The sequence below is a fragment of the Tachysurus vachellii genome, chromosome 7 (assembly GCF_030014155.1).
Source record: "Tachysurus vachellii isolate PV-2020 chromosome 7, HZAU_Pvac_v1, whole genome shotgun sequence".
Lineage (NCBI taxonomy): Eukaryota > Metazoa > Chordata > Actinopteri > Siluriformes > Bagridae > Tachysurus > Tachysurus vachellii.
This window is the reverse complement of record NC_083466.1, coordinates 22,225,149-22,250,594: the sequence shown is the minus strand read 5'-3', so window position 1 is coordinate 22,250,594 and position 25,446 is coordinate 22,225,149. Positions and strand designations below refer to the sequence as shown.

General features: G+C 40.0%; 2 protein-coding genes and 1 non-coding gene across 4 annotated transcripts; 1 reads left to right on the top strand and 2 right to left on the bottom strand.

Moving 5' to 3' along the window:
• Positions 1–875: 875 nt before the first annotated feature.
• Positions 876–4,449, bottom strand: six7 (SIX homeobox 7). Its single transcript, XM_060873516.1, has 3 exons — positions 3,659–4,449; positions 1,537–1,700; positions 876–1,377 (listed from the first exon to the last, which is right to left on the bottom strand). The coding sequence occupies exons 1-3, from the start codon at positions 4,064–4,066 to the stop codon at positions 1,206–1,208; spliced, it is 744 nt and encodes a 247-aa protein (XP_060729499.1). The 5' UTR covers positions 4,067–4,449; the 3' UTR covers positions 876–1,205.
• A 15,469-nt stretch (positions 4,450–19,918) lies between these two features.
• Positions 19,919–24,111, bottom strand: b4gat1 (beta-1,4-glucuronyltransferase 1). 2 transcript variants are annotated; one of them, XM_060874988.1, is made up of 3 exons: positions 23,993–24,111; positions 22,345–23,387; positions 19,919–21,643 (listed from the first exon to the last, which is right to left on the bottom strand). In XM_060874988.1, exons 1-3 carry the CDS (start codon positions 24,072–24,074, stop codon positions 21,452–21,454), a joined length of 1,317 nt encoding a protein of 438 aa, XP_060730971.1. In that variant the 5' UTR covers positions 24,075–24,111; the 3' UTR covers positions 19,919–21,451. The 2 variants fall into 2 exon arrangements, with proteins under 2 accessions (XP_060730971.1, XP_060730972.1); XM_060874989.1 differs by lacking the exon at positions 23,993–24,111 and having other exon boundaries at positions 22,345–23,638.
• Positions 24,112–24,430: 319 nt separating this feature from the next.
• On the top strand, positions 24,431–24,512 carry trnas-gcu (transfer RNA serine (anticodon GCU)). The gene has a single exon. It is a non-coding gene; the product is annotated as a tRNA-Ser (tRNA).
• The last annotated feature ends 934 nt before the right edge of the window (positions 24,513–25,446 follow it).

The window sequence follows — 25,446 nt, the reverse complement described above, 5'->3', positions numbered from 1 at the left end:
TTTGCTTTTTTTTTTAACCCGTCTCATTGTCTAGGTTTTGAAATGGCCCACAGTGTCTAATCACATCGCCTACACTATTAATTGCATAGTACTGCATTAAAAATTATGTCAAAATAGATTAGCAGGTGTGCCATAATAAGGGAGAGGGCGTAAACGTTTACAAAGGCTGTGAGCAGACAGTCCACGGTACAGTAAACAGTAGGGTGTAGTGTCAGATGCAGCTATTTAATATTAGCGCTACACAATGTAGATGATGGAAACTAAAGATGGTTGACATGCTTGACCAGCTCGGGACACTGTTTTAGCTTGTAGATAGCCAGGCCAATTGTTTTTTTCCCTTTTCAGTAAGGATTGTAGTCTTCCTGTCAAATCAAGAAGTCAACAAGTTTTTTTATTGTAATTTCAACCATATATAGCTTGTACAGACTGGTGCTTCTTGTTGTGCTGCACTGGTTACTACAAGGGAATAAAACATGTTGTGGTGACAAAAACCTAGCTAAAAGTATGCATAGCACACACTTATTAAATGTATGCAAGATTCCAAATACAGAATGAATCCGTTTCCTTTTAAGCCATGCCAATAATGTCACAGTCAAAACACAGTCATGACAATTTTTTCCTCTCTTTTTTTTTTTGGATAATGAAATTCTTTGGCAAACTTTAAAAGACACAAAGACTTAATGGTTTTAAGATTTGAAATAAATCTACTAATGTAATAAGTGGAGAATACAAATAATACACACCACAGAGGCAGTATTTTCACCATCTGAAATAACAGATAGTTTATTTTTATTCATTATACAGTATAGAAATAAGAGTTTTGGCATTGCCTGAATCAGTTTTCTGATACTTTCCTGGTAATCCCAGCTGTACGTTTTCAGTTCACTCTGTGCCAGTTGTTAGAAATGTGGAAAAGTGTTTTTGTTTTTTTTTTGGCAACACCAATCAAACTTTAAGTGTACTTTTAAGTGCATGTATATACATTCAAAGCCCTTTTACGGTCTCATATCCAGTCCGCATGCTCTTCAGATTTTCTCTGTATGTATATGAACTGTATCCAGTTCATACTCCATATCTTCCAGACAGAGTGATTGAGTCTCAGTGATGTCGAAGCTGATCACACCTCTGTCTCTGCAAGTTTCTGAGAGGAGTCTGTGTGTTTGTTTGTTTGTTTGTTTGTTTTGGTTATGGGTCCAAACCAAGGCTCAGGGCTCAAACTCACTGTCGCTACTGACTGATATGTCAGGTGTAGAGGCTCTGGTGTCCCGAGGTCCTGAACCCAAGCTGCAGTCGCTGTTCTCTGGGCTTCCGTTGTGATCTGTGGAAGGACATTCTGGAGATCTGCCAGAGCGGAGAAGAGCAGGATCTTGCTGTAGTCTTGAAAGAAAAACAAGTGCAAATGTTAAATTTGTAAAAATGTCAGGAATTTATTTTTTCTTTTTTAAAAAGTTTAGTTATATTCCTTATGTGCAACCCATCAAAGCTTTGATCAAGACATAGTAGAACATTTACGATCAAAACGTTTTTGATTTGAACCTGTTTTTGGCTGATGCTGCTCTGTCTCTCTGGCGTCTGTTCTTGAACCAGTTTCCAACTTGCGTAGGTGTGAGACCTGTAGCCTGGGCCAGGTGCCGCTTCCGAGATGGGTTCGGATAAGGGTCTTGTAGGTACCATTCTCTAAGCAAACTCCTTGTCCTTTCCTGATAAGCAAAGGGAGATTGCAGGTTAACTATGGGAAGTACACAATTAAAGAGTTATGATTTAAAGTCTCAGTATTTTGTTTAAAACTGTTTAAAACAACTAAGGTAAAGTCTACATCTTTTTTCTTTTTCCCTCCATTGACTTTTTAGTATGTATAAAATTATTGGTGTTTTACTGTGATTAAGTTTCCTGATATGATAAATTAGTTGACCAAACAGTGACTGTCATGCAGTAACACTGATTACCACAAGGGGGAGACAAAAACTTTCTGAAAGAGCGCTTTAATCCTACATTTAAGAAAATCCACTCACAGCAATTAACTGAGTGATTGTTATGGGGTACCTGTTATGGGGTAAATGCTAGGTCTAATCCTGAAAAGTGTTTAAAATCTCAATTTCTGTATAAATTTGTGTGACTTTTACCTTCATATCACTGTAGTAATCATTTTGTTGGTCATTATTAACATAGAAATTGCACTTACTGATTAAAATTTACAAGCTAATCTACTAGGCATTAAATCTTCATTCGTTTCAGCTAGATTTTAGAGGACATACTCAGACTCTTAGTGTCTACAATGCAGCAGCCGAGTTAATTTCACTGAGCATTCGTCCTACATGGATTATCATTGTCTAAAGCCAGAGGAGAGAAACGACTCTCATTTTAAAGGGACAAAATCATTACGGGCAGAAGAGCTTAAATGCCACAGGAGGTCCTTGGCACAAGAGGCTTAACAGGGATTTCCACTGACTTTTTTAACATTTCTGCATAATACGATTGTTGAACAATAAGCACAGGCATTCACATTGCATTGACTAAGAATGTACCATTTTAGAAATGTTTATGAACAGAGCAATCATTTGATGGAGTGAAACATCATTGATGCTGAAGAAAATCTACATGATCCCAGGGGAATATGCAACCTTTTCTAGGGGAAAAGTTTGTTTACATCTGCAGAAACCCAAGGATGATTAAAAACCTCTGAAATGCTACAACACAAATTGTTGTAATAGAAAACAGTTACATGTATGTCACCTGATGTATTTGGGACAATTTCCTTTAAAGTTTTGTACATTTGTTTGGATAAGTTAGCATCCTCTCAAGCAGAATGAGCATGAACGCACATATCACAAGTCATGACAAGTTAAAGCCCGGCAACCGAGCTAAAGCAAGTTGAAGGCAAGTGGCTAAAGCAACTGTCAGAACTGATATATATATATATATATATATATATATATATATATATATATATATATATATATATATATATATATATATATAAAGCTGTAGTAATTTTAACTAATATATACAGTATGTGTAGCAGTGGAGAGAGAGAGAGAGAGAGAGAGAGAGAGAGAGAGAGAGAGAGAGAGAGAGAGAGAGAGAGAAACACACACACACACACACACACACACAGGGAGCAGAATTAGATCACAGAGAAGGTGGAAATCGTTGCCACTGGAAAAGCAAAGTAAAACTCAACATTTGTTTTGCGACATAAGACAATTTACATTATTATTATTATTTTAAAAAAAACAGTGTAGCTTTGAGTCTCTATCCTACATCAACAATGACATCAGCCACAGCCATACAGTCCTGAACACATATATTTCACCTAAAATTGAATCAGAAGATAAAAGGCTGATGTCTCAGATGATTTAGTTACCTGGATTAATTGTATCATCTCCAAATGTATAATATAATCATTCATTGTATAAAACTCTTAGCAGGTCTCTAGCTGGGAAAAGGATGTGGATGTACATTATGTTTCCTGGTTTCCATCACAAACAAATAAATGGGTCAGAACATTTCTTTACAATTCTACCTTCTCCTACACAAAAGGAGGGACTTCAAATCCATCTTAAAGTAAATCACGTGTTTAAATACATCATGCCTCTTGGTCTAAACGTCTGTAGGCTGGGTTTTATTGCAGATCTACAAACACTTCTTCAGTGTTTACCTTGAAACAGTGCGTTTTCTGCTCTCCGTCCCAGATTGTACGTGGGAGAGGAAACTTCTTGCGTATGCGATACTTCTCCACGGGGCCCAGTGGCCTGCCGCGCATGCGCTCCGCCTCCCGGTAATGCGCGTGAAGCCACAGGTCCTGCAGTTTAGCGTGGGACTCCCGTGTGAACCGGTGGCTCTGCAGGATGCGGTAAAGCGCCTCGAAATCACCGCCGTGGAAGGCGACCAGTGCCCGCGCGCGCATAACCGACTCGTGCCGGTGCAGCACCTCGCCTGCTGAACCAGGGGCGGCCGCCGGGAGTGACCACAGAAAGCGGCCCAGTCGCTCCATGTCACCGGTTTCCTCCAAGTTCTCACAAACACGAGCCACCTGATCCGCGGTAAACATCGGCAAAGGAAACATACTTGTCTTCTTGGGCTTCTGTCGGGCTTCTTTCCAGCACCAAAATGATTCAATAAAGTGGACTTTTGCGCATCTTGTCCAAAAGCGCACGGGTTCATGCAACAACAACAACAAAAAAAAGAATACAGTGTTTTAACCGTAATCCGTTAACTATAAAAAAAAGCTCTCTAAGATGTAGGTGAGCAGATGGAAGGCTGTGTGTCAGCTTGTGGTGAAGGAGAAAGAGCAGAAGTCACGCGCATTTATAGTCAGGACGCTATTAGCATGTGGAGTTGTTTTGAGAGAGAGGATTAAACGCCTCGGTCATTAGCCACTTAGCAGGGGGGAGTGAACACTGAGTGACCGACTGATCAACTTGCTCATTAAACCGTGGAATACAGAACATTTGAATAATTTCATAGTGTTAATAACATGCTTATGTCAGAGTCTTAGTCATCTAGAATCCTTAAAAAATTCTATAAATAAATAAAGTCCCAAATTGTATTCCGCACTGTTCCAAACATTTTTGTCTAACTTTCAGATAAGAAGCGGTTCATTTCTGTGGCCCTTCAGAAAGTACAGAGATTCCGTCAGGCTCTTGCGGTGTTCAGTGTGATGGTTTGTTGTTGGCTGTGTATTAGAATCTGTGTGTGAATTGTTTGTTAGCTTAACAGCTTGAGTAGTCTTGAACCTGTTAGACAAATGCAAAGTCACTGACAGGAGGACAGACAGGAGGCCTTAATCTTCCTCCACATGTAAAGTATGGTTCAGAATTTATATTTACTTTCAATTTATTTAAGACGGGTTGTAAAAGATGTTTTTTACTGAAGTGAGGAAAATCCCAGTATTATGCAATGGTAACACAGGCTATTTATTCCATTATGAAAGAAATAGATTTTTTTAGTTAATTTTGTTGTTTTGTTGGGTTTTTTTGCGATTTAGAGAAACAATCCTGAATAGATCATTGATTTGTTACGGTGTATATTCTGTATACACGTAATCCTTTGCGTACTAGTCCAACCATCGGTCGGTCGTCTTTAATTGTACTTTGCTTTTTAACTGCATTGTTTAAATCAGGAGCTGCTGCTTTGAGACACGTGTTGTTTAAAGTGGTCCAGATTCCTCCTTCACCTGCCTGTTTAATACTGTTCAGATTACCATGAACACTTTAAGGTACACCATATCCTTAGCCACCCTGAAACGGATAAAACCCGTCTGTGCACTCACTGTGGGGACAACATGGCTGCGTCCCAACGCGCACACTAACACACTAAATAGTATGTCAAAGTGACTGTTTATACACCACCTGTTGTGTCTGATCACCTGTAGTCTTATATTTTAGCATATGGCTTAGTCTCTTTGTGTTTGGTTCGGGATGCAGTGTATGGGATCTGCTCAGTTTGCTTTTAGTAAGATCTACTGGCAACAAGATAGTGATTCAGAATCAGAGTGGAAATTGTCTCCACACTTTCATGTAAACAAACATAGTTTATTCTCAATACAGTGTGCCAAATAACAGACTGCACTGAACTGTCTGTATATGTTTTAATTCTAAAAATTAGGATATATAGAATTGATGAAAATATGAAAACTGAGTTGCAAACTTAAGAGTTTTGCTACCAAAACAAAAGTAGATGTCATATGAAAATGAAAATAATGTGGTAAGAAAAAATAGATAAATAAATAGGTTTGTTTCTATTCTGGTTTGTAGTTTGATTGACACTTTGATTCACTGCCACTTAGTAAAAAGAAGAGTGATCAGTGGAGTGTTAAGGATCCAACAGTGGCAGCTTGACAGACACATTTGTAGTGATAATTGGGTTAGTGTTAGTTCACATCTTCATCCATCCATCCATCCATTAAATTTGTTTGTTCATTCATTTATTCAGCATCAATTTCCCCTTTATTCAGAGTTATAGTAGTTCCAAAGTCTATCAGAGAAACACTGCAGGAATACATCCTGGGTGAGATGTCAGTCCAATTCAGGGCACCATCCATGCACACCTTCACACCTAGTGGCAATTGAGATGAAGAAATCCAGGCATATGAATATGAGTCAAATAGAGGCATATTTATTTGAGATGAGGAGAAGAACCTGGAGGAAATTCAGTAACCCGAGCTCAGGAGAACTGGAGATGCTGGAGCTGTAATGTGCCAACAAGGCTTATTTTTGTTGAATTCTAATAATTTTTATTCTTTTCAAAATACATTTTAAATAATAATATTTGTAAAATAGCTGAGTGTTGGGAAAACATGCACAAAACCTGAAGCTTTTGTTAAAAAGCAAGTTAAAAAGCATTTGTTGTCATTTCAACCATATACAGCTGACGCGGTACATAGTAAAATGTGACGACGTTTCTCCAGGACGCTGGTGCTATAGAGATATGTAGAACACAGAGCTAAGGACTTCAAATTAACATCACAGTAAGTGTTATGATCTTAATTAAAAGTTAAGACTAAAAAAAGTTTTAAATATTTTATGAATTCATGTGTTCTAACAATATAGCCACCAATAAACTAATTCAGAATTTAATGTTAAATAAAGCTAATCTTTAACCCAAATATCTGTACATTCAGGTACACAGTAAAACAAGCATGTATACACTCTGTACACTGTAGACTGATGCTGATTTTAGTCAGGTCTGTTTTCTGGTTATGCACACATAAAATTTGTAATTGAAGTTGTTAGAACTGGTCCTGTAATATATTAAGCTCTAATAATTGGGCAGTAAATCTGCTACCAGAGTCCATAAGGAAATAAAGGACACAGTCATACAAAGAGTTAGCATGGGTTACACTGGTGTTAAGACATTTTAGCCTGGAGATGGTTTAATGTCCACAGAAACCTGAACATGTGATTATAAACCTCATTAACACTGGACACACACACCGTAGTTTGTGTAGTGATGAATATGCATCCATTCAGAAAAGTGGAAATGTTTTCCTTTAGAAAGTCCTCTGGACAAATCAATATATTTTTATATTATTAATATTATATGTGTATATTATTATATGTTTATTATTATACTCTTTTGCAAATAAATATGTCAATAATGATCAAATGCATTGAGATACAGAAACAACATACATGCCATCTCTCCCTCTCCCTCTCCCTCTCTCTCTCTCTCTCTCTCTCTCTCTCTGTCACTTATTCTTATACACACACTCTGAGCGCTTCAGTCTAAATCTGCTTAACAGCTCTTAAGCCACAAAAAACTATATCATTATAAGATGTAATCAAGCACATTTTATGTATTATGTACATTTTATTGTTTCATATAATAAATGTATTATATTATATTATATAGTTATATATATTTAAATTACACACACGTGTACATATATATATATATATATATATATATATATATATATATATATATAATACATTTAAAAGCAAAGCTTTGTCTGAATTAAATACACTATAGTGTATTCTTTTGTAAATGTTATAATACCACATCTTAATCTTCTGTAATTCTGAATTAATAAATTACTAAATATTTTACAAACAAACTATGGTTAGTTAGTTAGTTTTGTTGTTTATGGTCATTTGTGTTTATTCAGTTTAAAAATGACAAAGGTTACAGACTGTTACTGTTATATTGCTGCATGTTGCACCGAGTGGTTTTGTGTAATTCTTTAATGCTGAAAGATTTAGTGAGATTTTCAATGTTCCTATCCCCTCACCCTGTTTTAGATAATCACTATGGAACCCCACATGGCATAATTAAATAAAACAGGCTTAAATTCAGGTCTTTATGCTTTAAAATGAGCTGCTAATATTGCCAGCAGGCAAATTAAGTCTGGTGGAGGTAAAGCAGTTTTACCCAAGCCTGAGATATCCACAATTAACAAGCCACTGGGAGGAGAACTAATTAGTGTTATCTCCTTATCACCCAGGCTTCTCCTATGCCCGAGTCAAGAGAGTAACACAATTACAAACTCTTACACTGACAAACACACCGTCAAGATGTTAACACCCAATCACGCTGTAATACTCTGCAAATAGGTAATCACAAACTCGTTTGCACCTGAATGAGGGTCTTCTCTTGGCCTGTAATACCCCCAGTCCTCCCCAGCAGAGCTCCAATCAATGGCATTTACCTGCTAAAGCACTGTTTCACTTCCCCTCCTATTGTTTCAGTGCAGAAAAGAAAAGATAAACTGCTTGAGCCGCTGTGAAGGGGGCTGCGCAGACGGGACAGTAAACAAGTAAACTGAGCAGAAACAAATATTGGGAGAAGGACACTAGAGGAGGAGGAGGAGGAGAGTAGTCAGGAATTAGCATGACACAAGATATTTGTGTGGTATATTTAATGATTTATAGTGTGTAATTAGTTTAGCATTGAGACACACAGGACCTTGATGTATATTGTATATAAAACGACAGTTGGTTTAAAAAGGTTTTGCAATGAAAAAATGTTGTATTGAAAAATAAGTAAGACTGTTGAAAATGTACCTTTTGACAGAATACATATATAATTTATTAGGTGTATTAAAATTATGTATCACTACTAAGTACAATGATAATGAATGTGAGGAAAATGGAGTGGCACACACAGCAGTGATTTTTGGTCTTAATTGAGTTTATTCTTTAAATGGCATTCTGTAGTAACTCAGGAGCGTTTTTTGCTAATGGCCCGGCTGTTTTTAGTATCTCGGGACTAGCAAAGCATGATTTCTGCTCTGTGAATTTTTACTATAGAATCGAAATGTATTAGAATGAGCACATTTCTATAGAACTGTTGTAAATTTGCATTGCAGCTGAAATTACTTTCTGAGCTGCTGTTACAGAAACTGCCTTCTGACCAATCAGAATTATTGATCTTATCTTATTGATTATTAGATATTACGCATGTTGTACAAAAATTGGTGAAAGCACCTCAAATAATTGGTTTATGGAAAGATGTTGCACAGTGTACCTAAGGAAAAACATCACCTGGTGATTCATGAAACAAAGACCACATCCTTGGTTGATTAATAGCACTAATCGGATTAGATTACACTTTATTTGTGTAATGAAAACGATTAAGTTTCTTATTATATCTTCAGTACATAATCACTACCTGTTTACATGCCCTTTCAGTGTAATCCTTCCAGTAGGTTCCCAACCAAGCACAGAACAATAGTCTCCAGTACACTGATTTTAATTTCCAAGACTGAACCAGGATTTGTATTAGAATTTTCCCCCAAGGTTTAAAAGTTAATGTAGCTTTATGGGTGATGTGTTAGAGAAGGAAAATACTAAAATGTTCAATGCTGAAGTGAGCAGAATGAGGATAACACTTGAATGAAATACTTTTCATAATTAACACAACTAGGATTCAAATCCATTGAGCAACATAATGAACATATACAGTAGCAGCTGATGATGGGGAAAAAAGCAAAGGTTTTCTTCAACTGTACACTTTTCATCAGATACTTGTTCTAATTTGAAAGGAGCAGAACATTTACATTTTTAAGCATTTGGCAGATGCTTTTATCCAGAGTGACTTTAATCTCATTTAAAGGGTTGAGGGTTAAAGGGCCTAGAGGTGCAAGCTTGGTGGTGCTGGGATTCCATCTCACAACTTTCAGAGAAGACGTCTGACGCCTTAACCTCTGATCCCCCACTTCCCTGGGTCACCATCTTTGCTTTAGTATCCCATCCACTTCATGGTCTGAGATGCTTTTCTGTTCCCCACAGTTATAAGTAGTTGTTATTGGAGTTACCATTGACAACTTCCTGCCAGGTTAAATCAGTTTGGCTCTTCCCCTCTGAGCTTTCTCATCAATAAGTCATTTCCACCCACAGAACCACTGTTCACTGAATCTTTTTCATTTGTTTGTTTTTGTGTATTACACTAAACTCTAGAAACCGTGCCCCCTCTAGAAACTACTGTGTGTCAAAAATGTTAGGAGATAGTCAGTTTCCCCATTTTACCCAAATCAGTCCATCTGATACCAATATGTCACTGACATCACATTTTTCTGATGATTTATGTGAACGCTTTCCTGTATCTCAGAGATTTCATTGCAGTGCTGCCACATGGTTGGGCTGGTGAGTTAATTGCATGGTGTAAATGTACAGCTGTTCATGTTACAGTGGCTTATGAGTGTGTATATAAGTATTATAATATCATTATGTGACATTGCTCCCTTGCTATAGTAAACATGACCAAATGTAATAAGAAATAACAAGGCTTGGACTTATGGGAAATCTTTGGACATGGAGCCAAGGTTAAAGTGACTAATACAGTTTTATAGTGTTTAAAGTGTCATTGCTCATTAGAGCTGTCTGTAAAGGCAGCACCTTAGCAGGTTGTCCAAGGCCACATGTCTTACTGGCCCATTGATACAGGTGTCTCTGCTGCAGCTTTAGAGGACACACAGCAGGTCTGATAACATCTGTGGCTACTAAGGCCTATCTTGGTGAAATGAAAGGGATTAGTAGGAAGGCGTAGGAAGAGGTCAATATCAAGGTACAAGAGTTCACAAATTCATAAGAAATCATGGTGTTCTGAGCATTTTGTCTCCATCACAGCTGAGATGCAAGCTGATTGGGTTTTGTTTATATGTAAAATACTGGACCTTGTATCTGTTAAATCCAGGACAACACAATAGTTCATTGGTTTCCCTTTGGGCAATGCTTAAAGGTTCTAATTAAAACCCTTATTTATTGTCTCTGAGCGGCTTTCAAGATTGACCTCTTTAGAAAGCTAAAAATCCTTAACTACCCAAATAACGCTAGAGAAACAGAAAGACAGAAAGAAAAAAATTGTTCTCTGTGACATTCCTTTGTTAGTTGTATACAGTGGGCAATAGGCAGTATCTTTGTTTAAAGCTTCTCTAAAGAATTTTTAAAGTAGTGTTATGTGATGTATTGCTCGTATAAATATTTGTATTGCAGCGTCATATAATATCTATATACAGTATATATATACATATATATACAGTATCACACAGAAGTGAGTACACCCCTTACATTTTTTGTAAATATTTTATCTTATTTATATATATTAAGTATATAATTTATATCTTTAAATTTGACAACACTGAAGAAATGACACTTGTAAAGTAATGTAATGTAAAGTAGAGAGTGTACAGTAATGTCTAAATCGCTGGACACAAAAGTGAGTACACCCCTAAGTGAAAATGTCCAAATTGGGCCCAATTAGCCATTTTCTCTCCCTTATGTGATGTGAATCATTAGTGTTACAAGGTCTCAGGTGTGATTAGGGAGCAGGTGTGTTAAATTTGGTGTTATCGCTCTCACTCCCTCATACTGGTCACTGGAAAGATCAACATTGCACCTCATGGCAAAGACCTCAGAGAATTGAAAAAAAAAGAATTGTTGCTCGACATAAAGATGGTGTAGGCTATAAGAAGATTGCCAAAACCCTGAAACTGGGCTGCAGCACGGTAATACCATACAGTGGTTTAACAGGACAAAAAGATCCAAGTTCGACCAAAGAAGTTAAGCAAACATGGCCAGCGTCATATCCAGAGGTTGTGTTTGGGAAATAGACATATGAAAGCTGCCAGCATTGCTGCAGAGGGGGGTCAGACTGTCAGTGCTCAGACCATATGCTGCATACTGAATCAAATTGGTCTGCATGGCTGTTGTCCATTTTACAGCTCATCCAGTCTTGCAATCCAACCACCTGCCCATTGGATCCACTCCCTTCCACTATGCTCCAGACCATCTCGCAAGACCTTCTGCCCTTCATTTCCACTATCGTCAATAGATCCATAGCATCTGGTCAGGTACCAACTACTTTCAAGAGAGCAAGGGTTATTCCCATCCTAAAGAAACCTGCTCTGGATCCAACAGACATCAGTAACTACAGACCGGTATCACTTCTCTCGTTTCTTTCAAAAATTCTTGAACGCATTGTCTATAATCAACTGTCTGTCTATCTCTCACAGAACAACCTCCAAGACCCCAACCAGTCTGGCTTTAAAGCAGCTCATTCCACAGAGACAGCCCTTTTGGATGTCTCTGAGAAACTACATGCTGCTAGATCAGCCAAACTGTCATCTGTCCTTATCCTCCTTGACCATTCAGCTGTGTTTGATACGGTCAACCATAAGACTCTCTTATCCACCCTCAGGAATCTTGGGATTTGCGGCTCAGCTTGGGAATGGTTTGCTTCCTACCTGGAAGGACGCTCATATCAGGTAACATGGAGGGGAGTGACATCTGCTCCATGCAGAATCTCCACTGGCATCCCACAGGGCTCAGTACTTGGTCCTCTTCTTTTCTCCCTGTATACTCACTCTCTTGGTGAAGTTTCCTCACATGGGTTCTCTTACCACTGCTATGCTGATGATACACAACTTATCTTCTCTTTCCCACCCTCAGATGCCACAGCTTCTGACCGGATCTCAGCATGTCTGGCAGAAATTTCATCATGGATGACTGCTCATCAGTTAAAGCTTAATCCTAGCAAAACTGAACTGCTGTTCATCCCAGGTGATTCATCCCCAGGTCATGATCTTGCTATATCCTTGCACAACGATCTGCTCTCCCCTTCAGCCACAGCTTGCAACCTTGGGGTAACCATGGACAATCAACTGTCCTTTTCCTCTCATGTTGCTAATGTGACTCGCTCATGTCGGTTTCTTCTCTACAACATTAGAAGGATTCGGCCATTTCTGTCCACACAGGCTGCTCAGGTATATGTTCAGTCTCTTGTCATTTCTAGACTGGATTACTGCAACGCACTGCTGGCAGGTCTACCTATGAACGCAATCCGTCCTCTGCAAATGATCCAAAATGCAGCTGCCCGGCTTGTTTTAAACCTGCCAAAGTTCTCGCATACCACCCCGCTGCTGCAATCCCTCCACTGGCTTCCGGTAGCTGCACGCAAAACACTGATGCTGGCCTACAAAGCCAAAAATGGACCAGCTCCCTCTTTCCTCAAAGCCCTCATCAAAGGACTATCTCCGATCTACCAGCACTGCTCAACTGGTTCCACCATCTCTCAGGGTAAGAGGCAAGTATACTACAAGACTCTTCTCTGTTCTGGCACCAAGGTGGTGGAATGAACTTCCCCTAGAGGTCCGGACAGCTGAGTCACTGGATATTTTCAAGCGGCGGTTGAAGACCTACTTATTCAGGAAACACTTCAACTAGCACTTCTTTCCTTATCTTTTGCATTTAAAAAAACAAAAAAAAACACCTTTGACACTTTTTCATTGTAACTTTGAACAAATGTTTTAAACTCATGGTATCTTAAGTATGTAACTTAGTGAGCCAGCATTAATGTATTCAATGTTAGAGATTTAAGCACTTATGTACGTCGCTCTGGATAAGGGCGTCTGCCAAATGCTGTAAATGTAAATGTAAATGTCCCAGACGGAGCCTCTTCAGAATCAGAATTGACACACTCTGTCAGGACTCTGCCTGGACTTTGGCCATGTGCCTTTTGTTTATGTTTCATGTTCACATGTCTGCCCCGCCCTTGTCTTTTCTGCCCCGCCTCTGCACACCTGTCCCTTGGGTATAATGATTATTTGTATTATTTAATTGAGCCGCGTTGCTTCGTGCAGCGCGGAATCCTATTGTCTCCTGTCGTCGTCATGTCTGGTTATGTCTGTGTCCTGTTTCGTGTTTCTTTAATTTATTAAATCCCCGTTTTTGTTAAGCTGTCCTGCGTTTGGGTCCGTTTTTATCCCGCGTTCATTGACAGAAGGATTCCGCAAGACCAGGACCCAGCAGGACAGCTTCAGCCTGGACCGGCCGCTTGGGAGCATTTTTTTATTTTTTTTTTTTATTGGATTTTTTTTTCCCTGGACTTTGCGGGTTTTGGTGACATCGGTCCGCATTTTTTCGGTGGGGGACGCCGCTCCGCTTCTGACTTTTCCGCGGGGGGCGCCGCTCCACTTCCTGGTTGCGGGCCATGTCACCAGCCCGAGTTTTGTTTTGTTTTTTCGGTGTCCTGTGACATTGCCCCACATCTGTCCGGTGGGGGGCGTCGCTTCACATCCGGTTTCCGTGGAGGACGCCGCCCCATTTCCTGTCCGCGGGGGGTGTTGCAGGCCCGTGTTTTACCCCTGGACTTTTTTTTTCTGTTCTGTGGAGGGTTTTGTTTTTTCCCCGCCCTCCCTCCCCCCCTTTCCTGGTTCTGAGTGGTGGGTTTGACCGTGGTGCGTCGGGGGTTGTGCTCGGCTGTGGGCGTTGCTCGGCCCTCCTGTTCGGCTGTGGGCGTTGCTCGGCCCTCCTGTTCGGCTGTGGACGTCGCTCGGCCCTCCTGTTCGGCTGTGGACGTCGCTCGGCCATCCTGTTCGGCTGTGGACGCCACTTGGCCCTCCTGTTCGGCTGTGGACGTCGCTCGGCCACTCTGGCTGCGCCGCCGTGTGCCTTGCTCCCCCCCACCTGCCTCGCCGTGTGCCTTGCTCCCACCACCTGCCTCGCCGTGTGCCTTGCTCCCCCCACCTGCCTCGCCGTGTGCCTTGCTCTCCCCACCTGCCTCGCTGTGTGCCTTGCTCCCCCCACCTGCCTCGCCGTGTGCCTTGCTCCCCCCCTCCTGGACCCGTCGGGACTGTCAGGACGGTTTGGCGCGTCGGGAGCCGTGCCTTGAGGGGGGGTTCTGTCAGGACTCTGCCTGGACTTTGGCCATGTGCCTTTTGTTTATGTTTCATGTTCACGTGTCTGCCCCGCCCTTGTCTTTTCTGCCCCGCCTCTGCACACCTGTCCCTTGGGTATAATGATTATTTGTATTATTTAATTGAGCCGCGTTGCTTCGTGCAGCGCGGAATCCTATTGTCTCCTGTCGTCGTCATGTCTGGTTATGTCTGTGTCCTGTTTCGTGTTTCTTTAATTTATTAAATCCCCTTTTTGTTAAGCTGTCCTGCGTTTGGGTCCGTTTTTATCCCGCGTTCATTGACACACAGAATGAATTTGGTTCCAGCAGTTTGTGACTCTCAAAGGTAAATAACATTATACTATACAAACTATACAAGACGATGCAGATGATGAGATACAATATAGACAGAATGAGTATAAAATATGAATATAGAATGAATAAAATATATAAAATATGAATATAGAATATGAACGATCAGGTATGTACATAAAGTATGAGAGTGCAAATAACAATATTATGCTTTTTGTACAATATACAGCAGCAGTAGTGTGTAATATACAGATGATGTGATGACTGACAGTCCTGATAATGCAGTACTTATGATAAGAAGCAGTAAATATAATTATGGTGAGTTGTTGATCAGGGTGATTGCCTGGGGAAAGAAACTGTTCCTGTGTCTGGCAGTTTTAGTAAGCAAGGTTCTGTAGCGCCTTCCAGAAGGGAGGAGCTGAAAGAGGTTGTGTCCAGGTTGCGAAGGGTCAGTAGTGAATTTTCCTGCCCGGTTTCTGGTTATTGTGTTGTACAAGTCCTGGAGAGTGGGCAGGGGGGCGCCAATTATTTTTTCTGCTGTTCTAACTGTGTGTTGCAGTCTGTTTCTGTCCTGTTTTGTTGCTGCACCAAACTAGATGGTGATGGATGTGCACAGGACAGATTCTATGACTGCAGTGTAGAACAGCATTAACAGCTCCTGTGGCAGACCGTACTTCCTTAATTGACGTAGAAAGTACATTCTCTGCTGGGCCTTTTTGATGATAGAGTTTATGTTGCACTCCCATTTCAGGTCTTGGGAAATGGTAGTGCCCAGAAACTTGAAGGCCTCTACAGATGACACCGGGCTGTTGGATATTGTGAGGGGGAGTAGTGTTGAGGGGTCTTTCCTAAAGTCCACTATCATCTCCACAGTTTTGAGAGTGTTTCGCTCCAGACTGTTCTGACTGCACCATAGCACCAGCCGCTTCACCTCCTGCTGGTATGCAGATTCATCGCCATCTTGGATGAGACCAATGAGCGTAGTATCATCTGCAGATTTCAGGAGTTTAACAGTTTGGTCACTTGAAGTGCAGTCATTAGTGTATAGGGAGAATAACAGTGGGGAGAGGACACATCCCTGTGGAGCGCCAGTGCTGATTGTCCGAATGCTGGAGGTGACACCTCCCAGTCTCATCTGTTGTTTCCTATCTGTCAGGAAGCTGGTGATCCACTGACAGATGGAAGGGGGTATAGTGAGCCTTAGGAGTTTGGAGTGGAGAATTTCCGGAATTATAGAATTAAAAGCCGAACTGAAGTCAACAGAAGTTCTAAGGATGATGCACAAGAAAGCCCACAAACAGTTTGCTGAAGACAAAGATAACATTATTTGGTTCAGATTGTGTCAAGCGTGTGTGGCGGCAACCAGGTGAGGAGTACAAAGACAAGTGTGTCTTGCCTACAGTCAAGCACGGTGGTGGGAGCATCATGGTCTGAGGCTGCTTGAGTGCTGTCGGCACTGGGGAGCTACAGTTCATTGAGGGAACCAAGAATGCCAACATGTTTTGTGACATACTGAAGCAGAGCTTGATCTTCTCCCTTCGGAGACGGAGCTGCAGGGCAGTATTCCAACATGATAACGACCCCTTACTAAAGAAGCTGAGGTAAATGTGATGGACTGGCCAAGCATGTCTCCACACCTAAATCCTATTGAACATCTGTGGTGCATCAAGGTGGAGGAGTGCAAGGTCTATCCACCAGCTCTGTGATGTCGTCATGGAGGAGTGGAAAAGGACTCCAATGGCAACCTGTGATGCTCTGGTGAACTCCATGCCCAAGAGGGTTAAGGCAGTGCTGGAAAATAATGGTGGCCACACAAAATATTGACACTTTGGGCACAATCTGGACATTTTCACTTAGGGGTGTACTCACTTTTGTGGCCAGGGGTTTACACATGAAAAGATATAATAAAATATTCACAAAAATGTGAGGGGTGTACTCACTTCTGTGAGATACTGTATATATGTATAAATTAACCCTCAAGTTGGAGCAGTGGGCAAAATCTCACTTGTGGTTCTTGGTATTTAGTCATTTTGGCATCACTGGAACTTAAATTAGCTCAGCTATTAGCTTCTCAGAAACACTTAATAGTAAATCTGGATTTACTTTTTATCTCTCTTATTTGAGAACATTTCACCCTACTGGAGAATAACACAGCATTTAAAGAAGTGGATAAACCCAACATGCTTTGTTGTTTACAAGTACTTTAGATCTAACTGCTTGAAAGTGCTTTATTATGGGCCACCTCCTAACAACACTGATCAGTTTACTGAGCCATAAATCTGACCCAAGACCAGATTAAAAGGTCACAGCTGGCCGAGATCGCCATCCATGGGCAAGGCTCCCCTCCCCTGCAGCTCAGGTCTGCTAATCTGAAGGCTGGCTGCCTCCTGTATCCTCTAAGGACAGGCTGTTGCTAATTGCTTGTGTCATAAAGCTCTATGACCCGAGTAAGTCTTGGTCCCCAAAGCTGCCAGGATAAACCCCACTTTGCCTCACCAAACCTGCTTAATAAGGATCGTTATTCACAACAACATCCCTAATTCTCTTCATCAATCCCTCCACAACATGCCTCCTGGCCATATACTTAGAGAAGGGAGGGGCTGAAGAGAGAAAGAAAGCAAAGTCAAGATAGACTATGACAAGGATGAATGGAAATTTCAGGAGATTTCTAAAAAGAACAAGAGGTCTTGTGTCTTTACTTTGCAGGACCGACAGATCTCTGATGAAATGAAACATGAGACATACACATGTCTAGCCATCATGGCACAGCACAGTCCAACCTGGTCAGTTATTTATCAGTACGATCATATGTCTTCAAATGATTCTCAGTTCTCCTCCAATCTGATTTTGTACCATCTTCTAAGCTGAGTCACCTTCTGTAATATTGTACACACTTTGGATATTTGATCATCTATTATTAGATATACGATCAATGATATTTATTGGGTTGATATTTGAAATGATTTGTTTATTAGGTACAGCTACATAATGTCCACACTCACTACCCTATTAAAGACAGCAGACAATGTTCATTAATATGTCTTGCCCTAGGGGCAAAGGATCATTCTCAGCACAACAGGGACACGAACATGTGAGTTTGCTGCATTGCTAGTCACTCTATTAAACAAGCCTACCTCCATAGATTGTCTTTAATCTTTGTCTGCTAGTCTGGATTACTGCTGGTTGGATATTTTTGGTTTATGGATTGTTTCTTAACCCAAAAGTGACAACAAACCATTAAAAAATCTCACACCACTGTTGCTTCTGATGCACTTATACCACAACAACATTGTATCCTGTCGACGGACACAAGCAGTATTGTAATACTGCGTTTATGTGAGGACAGAAAACTCCCTCTCTAAGAGTTGAGGAAATTTTCCAACCTTAAAGGATTGGGGAATATTGTCTGTTTTTTGTTAGAAGATCAAGAATAGCCCTCTTCAACAAAAAACAAGGTACGATGGCACATGCCCTGATAGTAACATTATCAACAGTAGGCCAGGCACAAAGTGGAGTTACTGTTGCTACACTGAAGTAGATTATTTTCCTATTTTCCTTCAAACTGAGATCACAACAGGTCACAACAATTTTATTGAAGGACAGCATTTCATACATTGGTAGTTTTCTCTGCATTGGTAGTTACTTAATGTTCTTGTAACACCTTCACCTGTATTTCAAGTAAATGAAGATAATGCAGTTGTTAATACATGGTGTACTGTATCTATCTGCCAGTCAGATTCCTCAGCCAGCAGGAGCCGATAATGGGATCTGTGTCACTGGTGTCTGGTGCTATTTGTTTAAGAGCAACAGTACACGTGAGTCAAGAGGTCATAGAGTCAGGTTAAGACTGTAAACCCAGCTTCTCATTATTAGACCAGTGGGTCATAGGATTGTATGACTATTATTGTATTACTACAACTATATTCAGGTAACCAGAGAAAACAAGTGGAGTAGAAGATTATATATTTTATACATCAGATAGATTGATAGATGAAACTAGGCCTTAGTTTAATGTTAATGTTATCTGTGTTACTAAATAGGCTACCTATAAAAAAAATTGTAGAAGTGTAGACTTATCAGTTTTCTATATTCTTTTTGTAAACGTTTTAGTTTAGTTTGGCTATTTTCAAGCGGTTGAATACCTACTTATTCAGGAAACACTTCAACTAGCACTTCTTTCCTTATCTTTTGCATTTAAAAAAAACACACACACACACAACCTTTGACGCTTTTTCATTGTAACTTTGAACAAATGTTTTAAACTCATGGTATCTTAAGTATGTATTAAACAAGTAATTGTGTGCACATCCCACCTTCTGGCAGGTGCAGGACAAAAGAAACTGCTAAAATGAAAAAAATGTAATGTCCACAACACTGCTTATAACTCCCATATTTATTAAATAATTAAAAAGCAACGTTTCGAACCTACTGGGTCTTCTTCAGGCTTGAAGAATTACATTCAATTTTTTTCATCTTAAGTATGTAACCTAGTGAGCCAGCATTAATGTAGTCAATGCTAGAGATTTAAGCACTTATGTACGTCGCTCTGGATAAGGGCGTCTGCCAAATGCTGTAAATGTAAATGTAGTCAAAAAAAAATCTCAAGAATTTCTGCAAATTCCTCATTTTGACCACCAGATGCCACTAGTGTGCACTTTGAGTGATTAAATACATGGGTCGTCTTTTTTGATACTCATTTGACATCAACAAGCAGATTAGATAGATAGATAGATAGATAGATAGATAGATAGATAGATAGATAGATAGATAGATAGATAGATAGATAGATAGATGACTTGACTGATATTAATAAATGACAAGCATGGGAAATTTACAGGAATGTAAAGACTCCAAGCTAAAGAAAGATCGTAGAGTATCCAGAGTATCTTCTCGTCTAGTCCATGTCACGCCACTGCCCCTGTTGGTCCTCTTACTGCCTAAAGATTCACATTATAGTTAAATTATGGTAATATTGCACCGATGCACATCAAATGATAATCGCACACATTTATTCATTCCGCAGTGTATAATAAAACATCCTGTAGTTAAGTACAATTCAAGCATTACTCAAATACTGACAAACACAGTATAGTGTCATATAATTTACCGCATCAAAGAACGTAAAGGAAATCATTTAAAAATACTTTCAGTAGTGCTACAAACGGAAACAAAAGCACAGTGACAAACACCCCGGGAGAGAAATCACCACACATCAGCTACTATACATTTCTCCCCGCTGTTAATACAGTGGTGTTGTACGTTTGGGTTTGGGTCTGGTCTTAGTGGATAACACTGATATACAGTGGTGATGTGAATTCGACAGAAATAATAACAAAAATATATAAGTTAATGAAAATGTTTTAGTCTGAAGTACATGTTCTCAAACACAAGTTCATAAAAAAGAATAGCAATAAAACTGCTAGGAAAAGGCTAAAGGGAAAAAATTGCAACAATCATCACTTTTCTTCTTACTCAGAAGTAATAACTTGTATTTCGATTTTAATTAGTTTAACTACTTTTAAATCTTTGTTTTCTGAGACTTAATGATAAAATACTGGGTTTTAATAACTTACATACCATTAACGTTACTTATGTTACAACGAATCACATCAACACACAATAATCAGAAGTGGAGTTGTTTTCAATCAGTCTCTCGTCTGTGAAGAACTCTAGATGTTTTACAATCTTCACACAGCCTCGTCACACACATTTTGTATAAAGCACACACTTACTAACAGCATTTAGTTTGTCAGTGTTAGGTTACTTACAGAGATAGTCCCAAGACACTGGTTTAGCTTCGGGATGAATGTAAAGAGAAGCTGATTGACCGTCTCAGGACTGTGCAGTTTCAGTACAGTATAGTAAATCCTTACACTTTATAACAGTTCTACTGTATTTCTCTTTGTTCTGATTTCACCTCTTTCCTGAACTACAGATGGATTATAACCCGGTTTATTGTTTATCATCAGTAATCACATTGTAAAGTGGTCACGCTGATCATTCATGGATTTAAATTCTTCAATTCCAGTTGAAGTGGGTAATAAAACAAAGCTAAACTGTACCAGCTTGAGAAAGGTGAACATTTTCTCAACAGTAAAACACATTTTAAAGGAGCTTTTCATGTTGCTCTTCACAGCCCAGGCTTATTTACGCAGACAGAGATCTTTCTCGTAAATCACATGAAATCATTTCATTTTCTTGGAGTCTCATTTCCACTGTTACATCGATAGAGACCCTGTTCTTCCGTTCAGTGTAGTGGCACATTAACCTCAAAACAATACATTAAATAACCAGAAACATGTCATGATTTTTACACCTCTATTGTCTCACACTATTAGTTTACTGTTAGTGATTGAGTCCGAATTGTGTGCCATGACATCAACATCAGAAACTGTAACAAAGAGTCATTTTCTAGTTGATATTTTATATAATACTCAGCACCAGGGTGTAGCATTCATAACCCATTTTTAGTTGTAGCATAAAGCTTCACTAATGAGGCCTGGGTGTTTCTCTGGAGATCCAGGCCTCAGCAGTGGCGAGGGGAGTTGGGGTATTTGTTTTTCAGACCTTCCTTGAAGCTTCGGAAGAGCAGGCGGTTTCTGCGGTTCTCCTCGTCCTTGCGGCTGTGAAAGTCGCCCTGAATCTTAAAGCCCTGATGCACCACAAAGGCGTTACTCACCACAGAGAACCTGAACCCTGCTACATGAAGCTCACATGCCTGCGAGAGAACAGGAACAACAGAGAAGTTGAGAGAGAGAGAGACAGACAGAGAGAGAGAGACAGACAACATGTTTGTATTAAGATCTAATCTGTATACTGTATTATTATAGCAGTGAATGCTGATAATATTTGTGGTTCTGTTACTAACACCGTCACATTAGTTGCACAGAAGTGCCTCGGTCTCTGTCTGATTGTACAGAAATATCACATATGTACACTATTGTTCCTCTGGTGTTGGATAATTTAGTCCTTAAACATGGTGAGGGAGTTTAAACTGGGTTTTCTTACTACAGAGAAATGTCTTATTTTCTGTTTGATGTAGTCAGTCATATGCTGCAAACATAGTAGTTTAAGAATTACAGTAGACTGTAAAATGATTTATGTAATGGAGCCAATTTGTATAGCACTTTAGAACTCCTTTAGATGGTATGAGGGAGAAACCTTGAGAGGAACCAGACAGAAGGGAACCTCATCCTCATTTGGGTGACACCAGAGAGTGTAAATAGTGCAATTATAAATAATGTCTTTTCTACAGTCATAATGTACAATGTTCATTACAATGTAAAGAAATAGAATCTTTATTTCCAAATGAAATGGTGTGGTATAAATCTTGCGCTCAAACATTTGGCATCATGTTATTCACCATATATTTTATAATGCAGAATCTATTCTGTGTTGCTAGATGATTATAGGACTCACCTGACTGATACGGTTGAAGCCGTACTGTCTGAAGTTCTCATCATATAGTGGCACTGATTTGGGCCCGATGTAAAAGGGTTCCCATGGGTCGACCCAGTTCTGTGTATATGCCACCTCCAGAGGCCCGGAGCTCTTGCTAACAAGGTTAATCCAACGGGAGTAGTTAGTGGGTGCCTGGCATCGTGGGCACAGTTCCTCATAGAAGGGCCTCACCTCACCGACCAGGTACAGCTGTGCAAGCTCGGATTTTGTAGCAGGCATCTTGCGCGTGTGCCTTATTTCAAAAGCGGGCAAGACCAGAACTTCATCCGGGGCCCGCTCACGTTTCATCAGCATCATCACAAACTGATGATGCAGGTCTGCGCTGGGTACCATGTCAATGTCGAGGACAAGGATGTAGGCAGCCTCTGTGCCTGTCCGGGCCACGTTGCGGAGAAGGTTGTTGGGGTAGGAGATGTTTCTTCCCATAGCATAGTTCTTGTACTTGTCCCGGTGGGATTCAAGCTTCGCAAAGACACCAGGACATCCTTGTTCCTCAAGTCCAGCAAAGTGCTCTCTGTCTTGCTCCGGGAAGCTGGCCATCTCCTCCGAGTGGCATACCAAGTGGAAATCCACCAAGGCTTGGACACGTGGACAGAAGAGGCTGAGGGCGTAGACAAGGGCTGTTGCAAACTTGACATCTTCTCCATGAGCAAAAATAGCCACAGAGAGCGGATTCTGCCAGCGTTCAAGCAAAGAATCCAAATGATGAAGGTTGTTGATGGTTGTGTGTGTCACCAAGGCGAGGTGATGGGATCTTGGATCTGCACCCAGCTTCTGGTTAGTGGAGAAGTCACTCTTGATAAGGTTTTTGTACACACGGTACTGACCACTGCTGTCAAAGATGCCTCCACTGGATAAGGAGTATCTCAGGCGTTCCCGTTTAGAGTTCTTCTCATTGTTTTGCGTGTTCCTCTTGGAGCCGAACAGCTCTGAATACTTGTAGCGCTGCTGTTTGCCGTGCAGCTTCGACAGGAACGACAGATAGATCAGCTGCAGCAGGGCTACAATAAGCAGGGCACTCAGCACCACTTTAAACACCGAGCATTTTTTGAAGAAATGCATTCCAGAAACTTTGTTGTTTTCTAGAGAATATGCATGAAGTAAACTCTTTGTGGTGCTAACAGGGTGTGTATCTCTTCTACTTTATTTCTGCACTAAATCACTGAACCATTAGCCATCCAGAGCTCCCTAAACCCACCTAAACACCAACCCTAAACCCACCTCAACACCAACCCTAAACCCACCTCAACACCTCCCTAAACCCACCTTAACACCTCCCTAAACCCACCTTAACACCAACCCTAAACCCACCTCAACACCAACCCTAAACCCACCTCAACACCAACCCTAAACACACCTCAACACCTCCCTAAACCCACCTTAACACCTCCCTAAACCCACCTCAACACCAACCCTAAACCCACCTCAACACCAACCCTAAACCCACCTCAACACCAACCCTAAACCCACCTCAACACCAACCCTAAACCCACCTCAACACCAACCCTAAACCAACCTCAATACAGTTGAGTTTTACACAAAGTTTTACACAAAGATCCATCATTTACTGAATTAGACCAGTTTCCTAACATCACACAAACATTACCAGTGGAGTAATAGAAGCCTGTCGGGTGTAAATAACGAGCACGTTTGGTTTTTCGGTAAACATTACGAGCTTCATCTTCCATGGTTACAGCGCCGTCCTTCGTGCCATGTCGCAGGGTTATGACGTCATGCTTATTATTTATAGAAAACGCTGATTTTTAAAGCCACGAAATGGTCGTCGAGACAGTGAATGAAATCATAGGACGTCAAATCTGTTCTAAAATATTCGATAGTGTTGTTAGGTTTAAAAAACAAGACAAGCCGTGGCTGCGTCTCAAATCACATATGATCACAGATATATCGATAAAAAAATAGCGTGATATTTTACACTTTTCAGACTCATCTTATCTTTTAAAAGGAAATTGAATAGACTAGCATTACATACAGTATACATATTTATAACATATACTGTAGTAATGTATATTAATAGAAGCATATAGACGAGGTGGCCGAGTGGTTAAGGCGATGGACTGCTAATCCATTGTGCTCTGCACGCGTGGGTTCGAATCCCATCCTCGTCGAAGTTTTTTAATTTTAAAAAATTAGAGCGGAGCGGTGGAGCGGTGGATGGACTGGAAATCAGTTCCTAACAAGTTCCTAACACACTTCAAACAATTCCTAACATAAGTCCTAACAGTTCCTAACATAAGTCCTAACAATCATAAGTCCACTGACATTTAGTCAGTGGCTGAAACAGAGGGATGTGGGCGGGACAAAACAGTCATTGGCTGAAACATAGTCTTAGTCACTTAGCGGGAACAATCGGTTGTAAATGAAACAACAACAACAACAACAATATTTCAGTACTGATTAAGATTGTTTATGTGGCAACATTTTGTCCTTGTACAAAAATGCTCATGCAGAGGGATTTCAATATATCATTATGACAGGTTATAACTGTAATTACACCTTTATATTGTTTATAAGTGTTAATATATCATTATGACAGGTTATAACTGTAATTACACCTTTGTATTGTTTCTACGTGTAAATATATCATCATGACAGGTTATAACTGTAATTACACCTTTATATTGTTTATAAGTGTAAATATATCATCATGACAGGTTATAACTGTAATTACACCTTTATATTGTTTATAAGTGTAAATATATCATCATGACAGGTTATAACTGTAATTACACCTTTATATTGTTTATAAGTGTAAATATATCATTATGACAGGTTATAACTGTAATTACACCTTTATATTGTTTCTACGTGTAAATATATCATTATGACTGGTTATAACTGTATTTACACCTTTATTTTGTTTATAAGTGTAAATATATCATCATGACAGGTTATAACTGTAATTACACATTTATATTGTTTATAAGTGTAAATATATCATCATGAGAGGTTATAACTGTAATTACACCTTTATATTGTTTATAAGTGTAAATATATCATCATGACAGGTTATAATTGTAATTACACCTTTATATTGTTTAT

Coding starts and splice junctions, on each gene's coding strand:
- six7 (XM_060873516.1), bottom strand. CDS start 4,066: ATGTTTCCTTTGCCGATGTTTACCGCGGATCAGGTGGCTCGTGTTTGT. Junction 1,701..3,658: donor AGAAAACGCACTGTTTCAAG/GTAAACACTGAA, acceptor TTTGCTTATCAG/GAAAGGACAAGGAGTTTGCT. Junction 1,378..1,536: donor GCAGCATCAGCCAAAAACAG/GTTCAAATCAAA, acceptor TTTTCTTTCAAG/ACTACAGCAAGATCCTGCTC.
- b4gat1 (XM_060874988.1), bottom strand. CDS start 24,074: ATGGAAGATGAAGCTCGTAATGTTTACCGAAAAACCAAACGTGCTCGT. Junction 23,388..23,992: donor AGGCTTCTATTACTCCACTG/GTAATGTTTGTG, acceptor TGCTTATTGTAG/CCCTGCTGCAGCTGATCTAT. Junction 21,644..22,344: donor GCTTCAACCGTATCAGTCAG/GTGAGTCCTATA, acceptor GTTCTCTCGCAG/GCATGTGAGCTTCATGTAGC.